Source organism: Pogona vitticeps, chromosome 4 (assembly GCF_051106095.1).
Source record: "Pogona vitticeps strain Pit_001003342236 chromosome 4, PviZW2.1, whole genome shotgun sequence".
Taxonomy (NCBI): domain Eukaryota; kingdom Metazoa; phylum Chordata; class Lepidosauria; order Squamata; family Agamidae; genus Pogona; species Pogona vitticeps.
The window spans coordinates 142,859,286-142,866,904 of record NC_135786.1 but is presented as its reverse complement, the minus strand read 5'-3'; the positions used below and the strand labels follow the sequence as shown (position 1 = coordinate 142,866,904).

At 43.8% G+C, this 7,619-nt stretch overlaps 1 protein-coding gene across 3 annotated transcripts in view; it reads left to right on the top strand.

Annotated features, from left to right (window-relative positions):
- The first annotated feature begins 383 nt into the window (after positions 1 to 383).
- Positions 384 to 7,619, top strand: part of DNAH5 (dynein axonemal heavy chain 5) — a 201,611-nt gene continuing 194,375 nt past the window's right edge. For 2 of the 3 annotated variants that reach the window (XM_078391701.1, XM_072998500.2), the window contains exon 1: positions 602 to 845. In XM_078391701.1, the coding sequence (XP_078247827.1) occupies positions 717 to 845 (129 nt within the window). In that variant the 5' untranslated portion in view covers positions 602 to 716. Of the gene's footprint in view, positions 846 to 7,619 lie in introns of all 3 variants that reach the window. The other variant, XM_078391705.1, reaches the window with a different exon arrangement.

Below are 7,619 nucleotides of genomic sequence, written 5' to 3'. Positions count from 1 at the left end.
CTAGGGAACACAAATTCTGGATTTGGTGCCCATGGTCCTTCAAGGGACACATCCCTGTACAAAGACAAAGCCAGCCCTGCCATTAGGTAGATCGAGGCAACAGATTTGGGGGGGAAATCACAGAGGCCAGCAAATAATTAGTCCTTGATTTATTGCCGCTGTATTTTGACTGCCAAGAGGGAGGCTCTTTCTGAAGCAAAGCGGACCGGTTGTGACAGTCACCAGAGTGAGGGGCAGGGCCCCATCTTTTGCCCTCCCTCAGCTGTTCCAGTGCCTCAGCGGAGCCTTGGGGAGAGCGTTTCTCAGGGGTAGGAAGTCTGGAGACAGTCCTCCTGTTGACCCCATTCGCCAAGGTAACGGGCTGGTGGTGGTGGTGGTGAGAGGAGAGAGTTTCGGGCACGCATGGCTTGAATTCCCCGAAGCAGGGGAACCCTTCCCGGCAGTGTTATGCAAATAATGTCCTGTCGCCGGCCAGCCGGCCGGCCATTCGACGACTGCGGATTCTACCGCCAACTGGCAAGGGAGGGCGAGCACAGAGCCCGGGGGAAACCTGCTCGAAGGGGAGGCGACGCAGCAGCCGGGCAAAAGTGGCCAAGGATTCACGCTCACCATGGAAACGGCGGCGGGTGGCTGGCGCCTCAGGGAAGGGGGACGGGCAAAGGAAGAGGAGGAGGAGGGCCCGGCGGCGCCTTGCCCCTCAAAGGCAGCTCCCGGAGATGGAGAACCGGCAGAAGGATCGCCAGGCGCCGGCCGCCCGCCCGAGCCAGTCCGCTTCCCAGCGTTCGCAGCATCTGCCCAGACCGAGCCAGCCCGTCGCTCCCATGGAGAACATCAAAGAAATGCAGGTGACCGTGTTTGCTTTGGTCCTTAGCTCAGGAGCGTCTCGGAGGCCCCCTGGAGCCAAGAAGGAAGGGGGGGGGGGTCTCCGGAGACGGATCTCCTATTGTGGTGACCAGCTGCCGAGCCAAAAAAAAAAAAAAAAAAAAAAAAAAAAAAAAAAAGGGGGGGGGAAAAAGAAAAGAAAAAAAGAAAAAAGAAAAAAATGAAAAAAAAGGGGGGGCTCCTGTGCCTTTAATGGGCACAAAACGGGAGGCACGGGGGGGCACGAAAAGTTTCTCGCTCCTGCGTGGCGGTGGACGCCTGCAACTCTCTTTTCAATTTCGCTGTAAGAAAGGCTTTTCTTGCAGTGTTTGCTCGCCATGAAGGGGTGAGCAACCTGTAGTCATGGAAATGCCCTCTAATTAATACACAAACTTTTTTTTTAAAAAAAAAAACAGTTGTTATGCCTGAAAGATTTCCCGTAATTAATAGAGAAAGCAAAATAAAGCACCCCTTAAGAAATAAGCACGGAGCTGTTTGAATGGAGCATCTAAGTAGATCAAATGCATTGGAAGAAGGCTAGAATTCCTGGGCACTATAATGTGACAATTCTAGTCTGGGGGAAAAAAAACTTGCGACTTTTATAGAGGGATCCGTTCTCCATCCCTTTTCTAAAGACACGTGAGTTTTGATCATGACTCCATCGGTTTGTCTCTTTTTGCCTCAATTCAGCTGCTCTCGGATCAAGACACAGCCTTCCTGGTCACTGGCCAGTGCTGCTGGGTTGTATGGTAGAAATGTGAGTTAAGGGACGGGGTTTGAGTTTACAGTTTCTGTTCTATGCATCTATATCCAGGCTTTCATTCACTGATTTAAAACAATTCTTCCCCATTATATAACCTCCCAACTATCCTGTAAGGTAGATCAAGCTGAAAAGTGAATCGCCTAAAGTCACCCAATGGCTGAACGGCCATTTGAACTTGAGTTCTCCTTGATCATAGTTCCTACGTTTTAGCACAATGCCACACTATCTTTTGTTTGCAAATGGTGCTTTATTTCCAAGACTGAGATGTCGGGATTTGAATTTGCCCACGAGTCACCCTTTGGCCACTCTTTTGCCCAGTGTTTTACAGAGGCTGACAGAGATTACCTTGTGGATGGGGAGATGTATTTCAGATGTGTTGAAATGTCCTATTATTTTATATTTTATGATCAAAGGCTTGAGATCTGTTCCCTTTTGGATCTGGTAAACCTCCCCCTCCTCAAAATCATGGAACTCTGAAAAATGAACTGACAAAATCCTTAAAATACAGTCACAGTTTTATAAGTAAATGGAACAAAGCTATTCTATTGAATAGATTAGATGAACATATTGAGTCAGGAGTTCATCATTATTATCATCCGAGAACTGCAGAGCAGGCAGGGACCCTATGGATCATCACATGCAGCCCCTGTCAAGGAGGCAGAGGGGGGAAATCAAACTCCAAACATTTGGCTCCTCAGCCAGGTACCTAAGCCACTGAGCTATCCAACAGTTCTTAATATATCACCTTGATGACACATGTTGGCCAAAATCGACCGTGCTTTGCTAGTTGCAAGATGTGATTACTCAATGAACCAATGGCAAAATCAACAAGATAAAAATTAACGGCATGTTATATACGAGTCTTCATCTCCAAACTGTTATATGGATCCTCTTCTTATCAGTCATATAGGATGGCCCAGGGCCCCACAGCAGGTGATGTTTCCCATTGTGAAAGGTTGAGCAGGAGAAGTGCGTAGTGTAAGCTGTATGTGCAGTGAGAAGTTCAGAGTGTAAGCTGTATGTGCAGCGAAAGGGAATTGCATGGGCCAGAAAAATCTGATGAGTGCATGTGAACTGGACCATACAGTAGCATACAACCTTTTCAGCTGAAGAACGCAAACATCTCTTCTAGAATCCACTCCTCTTTCTCTCTGTTTTTAACCACACATTGGTGTGGAGCTAGTGCTCTTGGTACAGGCTACTTTTGTTCAGGATGGGATCCGCTACACCCAAGCTAGCTAGGATCCCCCCCAGGATCCAAGCTAGCTTGGGTGTAGCGGAGACTAAAGAATTGGGAACAGTTGGTAGCTGAAAAGTTAGGGCCATTTAATGGAACCACAAAAGAACTATAAATCTATTTTGTTTATAAGAGGTCAGCTGGCATCAAATCTTTTGATTTCCAAGAAATTAAAAAAGCAGGTTATAAGATACCAGAATTCCAAGAAAACATACAAGTGTATTCTGAAACACAGAAGAAATGTATGAAAGTATGAAACAGCACGGCAGTAAAGGTTTGGAAGCAGTCATAAAGTTTTGATATTTATTGATGAAAAATTATAAAAACTTTGCAATCTCTGAAATAAAATCTTGAACAGAAAAGAAAATGTTGACTTCATACTTCTCTATGTAGACAAAATGAGTATCTAACAGACAATTCTGTGTATGGAACGTGTGTTCTTCAATTGTGCTCCAGAATTTAAAGAAGTTATTTTTAAAGCACAAGCTCTAGAACTGTTCTAGCTGTTTCTGAGAGCTTTTGGGCTTCCTTTCATTTTTCTAAAAATGGTAATGTTTCAGAGTTGTCACAGGGTAACACTACCTACCATACTTTCTGCCAGCTGTGTGTCACGTATACACATTTATGGCCAAAATTATTGGAGGTGTAAGAAAGGGGAAATCACGGTCATGTAGCTGCTGGTAGTGCTTCTTTTTGCCTTGGAAAAAAATGTATTCAAGTATCTTTTAGCTCACTGGGCATCTTTAGCCCAGCTACCAATTGCCAACCAAACTATGTGAAGATAAAATAAGTTAAATCCCAAGTCCCCTGGAAGAACTGTGAGTAGCAGATATGAAAGAAGCCAGGTTAACGCAATATCTTTTATGACACCAATTTGCCTTTGAGCCTCTGTAACACGATTTATGTGAACATGGAACCATTTATAATATAAAAGAGCATCCTGGCCAAGTAGTTTGGAACATGAACATGAAACCTGTTTCCAGAAACAATTGCTTTAGACCTTTTATGTGGGATTCTTCAAAGTAGGTGCCAGGAAATGTGCAGTTCAAATCCCACTGCAAAGAACTAGCTCCCTAATTGGCTAAATCCAGATGATGATGCTCAGCTTCATCTGCAGCCTAGGGATAGCAAAAACTGCTTATTTTATATAGATGTTATACAGATTATTGAGCTAATGAAAACATACAAAAGATCAGGATTAAATATCAAGTATTTTGATGTGCACTCTTGTATCCTGTATGAACCCGAGATAGACTCAGATGTGAGCTGAAACTCCAAACCTGGTGTTTATTTATTGATTTAAAATATTTAAAACCCGCCTTTCTCCTAAAAAAGGACCACAAGATGTCCTACAACAATTAAAAGACAATGTTTAAGTTAGTAACAATAAGTATACAGTGGGACCCCCTTATCCACGGGATCAATATCCACTGATTCACTTTTATATGTTTAATGATGAAGTTTCCAGAACTGGTCACTAGAGGGAACTAGATGCCATGCTCTCTATAGCATTTTCTATTGAAATAGTGTTCCACATTTTTCAGCATCCATGGGGGGCTTGAAACTGATCCCCCACAGAAACGGAGTCCTACTGTATAATACTAAAAGGAAGAACCTGCACCCACTTCAGTCCCTCCTCCTAAATTTGGGTTTGAGGAAGATTTGTTTTTGGTTCGTCTCTTGTTTTAAACCAAACTTATGGAAATTCTTACCTGAGTGTATCGAGCAGTTTTTTGAGCAGGTGGTAGAATGAATGGAGCCCAAGTACACTATGAAGAATGAACTAAAAGTTATAATTTAGCTGATGCTAAGCAACAGGATTTTGGCCACAGTGACTTGAATGTGTTGGGTGGTGAATGCACATTAAAGCATCTCCACTGTGATTATTTGGGTTTGTGTGCACCTGCATTAAGCCAGCATGTGCATGCACCCCCAAAAATCATGGCAGGGATGGTTTGTTTACCACAGAGGAATGAAGCAGAAGTTACGATTTCGCTTGTACTATGCAACAGGATTTCAGCCAGAGTTAGATACTTGGTGCTGTTCAAAATAGCGGAACAGCATTAGGGTTGCAGTTACTTTAGAACAGATATTGAAAGCAGGTATGAGCAACAGGCCTGTTAGAGAACTTGGCTCTTGGCAATTTCCAAATACACTAGGTGCTGACATTAGCTGCTCCTTTGCCAACATCAGAGATAGGATAAGAATTTACAACCTCATGGAAGGAACCCCATGCCCTAAATATGTTTTAGATTACATTTCCCATAAGTAGCAGAAAAATCATTACCTCTGGAATGGCAGAGAGCATTTGGTTGTATTTATGTAATCGGACTTACAGCTTGCCGCATCTTACACACTCTAAATAAGTAAAAATTGGCTGATTTTTTCCAGGATATTCTTTCATATCCCTGGCCATCAAACTGAAAAATTTCCAGAGCTGAGGGTTTTTTTAAACTTCACAGTGTAAAGCACATGAAGTACATTCCTGTTCTCCATGAGGAAGTTATCAATTTGTATGAATAGCACCTACATGGGATCTAGCGTTGCAAATATGTTACAATATGTTTGTGGCTTTGGGTGGTTCTCATGAATGAATGCATGGTGGCCAAGCCAATTTAAAATGAGCTCAAGCAGTTAAGTGATATGCAGTAAGGAACATTTTAAGCTAGCAATTCTAATGTTATAGGGGAGGGTGAGTCCTGGGCTTTAGCTCAATTTTTACAGGAGCTCTCCATGGTGCTGGACCTACTTGGGGAATAGGGGCCAACAATTTGGCTAGATCTGTTGCAGATTCACCATCCCTGTGACACCGGAGTCGTGAGCCTCAATTGCCAATGATAACGAATTTGAGAAGAGAACTGAAGGACAAGGGAGGTGGGGCTTTTGGGTTGCCTTGTGATGCCTTTTCTTCCTTTCTTTCAGCACTCCAAAGAGAGGACAGAAATGGTTCTAACAGCAAGTCATCAACATACTGATCATGTTTTTATGCAATATTGTCCCCTTAAAGCTAGGGTTCTTGGCAGATTTTGCATTTTGCCAGCCCTTAGCTAAAGAATACAACCATCTCACCCTTATTTCTTCAGCCAAATGCATGTCAGTGAAGGCAGTGGAAGGTCTGAAATGCTTCTGTCTTGCAGACTAAAGATCAGTTTCATGATCACGTCTGCTCTTAGCAACTTGCATTTCCCTGAAACTGGATGGGTATATTATTACCAGTATATGTATATGTCTACTTTCATGCTGTTGAGGTCAACTGAGCTCAATGTGTAACTTAGTTATGTTTCCTCTTTCTTCCCTGACTCTCTGCAATAGAGATGGGGACATTTTTTTTAAAAAAAGGGCAATTAATTTTGATCCATTATTTGTCAAGTTTAACGGATCAACGAATACGGATATACGAATATTCTTTGATGAATTGATGGCTCGATCTGTTGGTTTGACTTCACTTTAAACTGCTTTAAAACTGGCCCCTAAGCACCCAGAGACACCAAATATGCAGGGAAGCTTCCTCATATGCTTTCCTACAACTTCTGAAAGTTTGGTGAACATTGGATCATGAACCCCTGAATTAATATAGTCACAAAGAGGACCCATCAGGAAAGCTCCTCCCAGGTGCTTAGAGACTCCAGAATCACAACAGAGCTTCCAATGTCTTTCCCCAACACGCCTGCCAACTTTGGTGAAGATTGGATAGTGGACATCCGAGTTACTCACCCACAAATTGGGTCCCCCCCAGGATAGTTTACCACACAGCACAGAAGTCCATTCTGCCTACCGGCTGCCAATCAGCTGATCAGAAGCTGATAGTCAGCCACCCCACACACACACAGCCAGCCATGCCAACAGCCTACCCCCACACCTCTTCCTTTCCCTACCTTAGCCTCCACCCCACTCCCACCAACACCCTCTTACATTAATAGCTGCTGCTGAGGTCTCCATCAGACCTTCGCAGCCATGGCGCGTAAAAAGGGAGACTGGCTGCCCTTTGCAAAGATGGCGGCTGTGGCTTCATTTAGGATAGGGAAGCTGCAGCTGCCATCTTTGCAAAGGGCAGCCTGTATTCCGTTAAGGCAGGCTAAATTAATCCAGGCTGCCCTTTGCAAAGATGGCAGTTGCAGCTTCCCTACCGTAAATGAAGCTGCAGCTGCCACTTTGCCAAGGGCAGCCAGTCTCCCTTTTTACATGCATGGTTGCGATGCAACAGTGATTAAGGTAAGAAGGTGTCGGTGGGGGTGGGGTGGGGTGGGACCTAAGGTAGGGAAAGGAAGGGAATGGGGGATAGGGGGTGGTATTGGGTGGCTGTGTGGGGTGGTGGCTGCCTTTCTGCCGCCGATCAGCTGATCAGCGGCAGTAGGCAGAATGGTGTGTCTGTGTGTGTGTGTTTTAAATATGAAGGATGAATAAAAACAGGCAAATATTCGTCCCTTCATATTCATGGGGGTCTCTGGAACCCACAAATACGGATCGATGAATATTTAATGAATTGGCTATAGTCATTGGAAAAAGCGATCTGTTTTTATATTCGTCCCCATCTCTACTCTGCAATCATGTTTCTGTTTCTTTGCTTGTAATCTCTTGTATTGGATCAACATCTATGACTTCATGAAAACGAAAGCACTATATTGAGTAGACAGCTTGCCATTTTATATGCAACAGAATGTCCATGTACCTTGGCATGTAACCAAGGCGTATTTAGAATGTTCTGCTTGTGAAACTATTTCATCCAAAATTTAATTCTGTTTCCATGTGTCACACAAA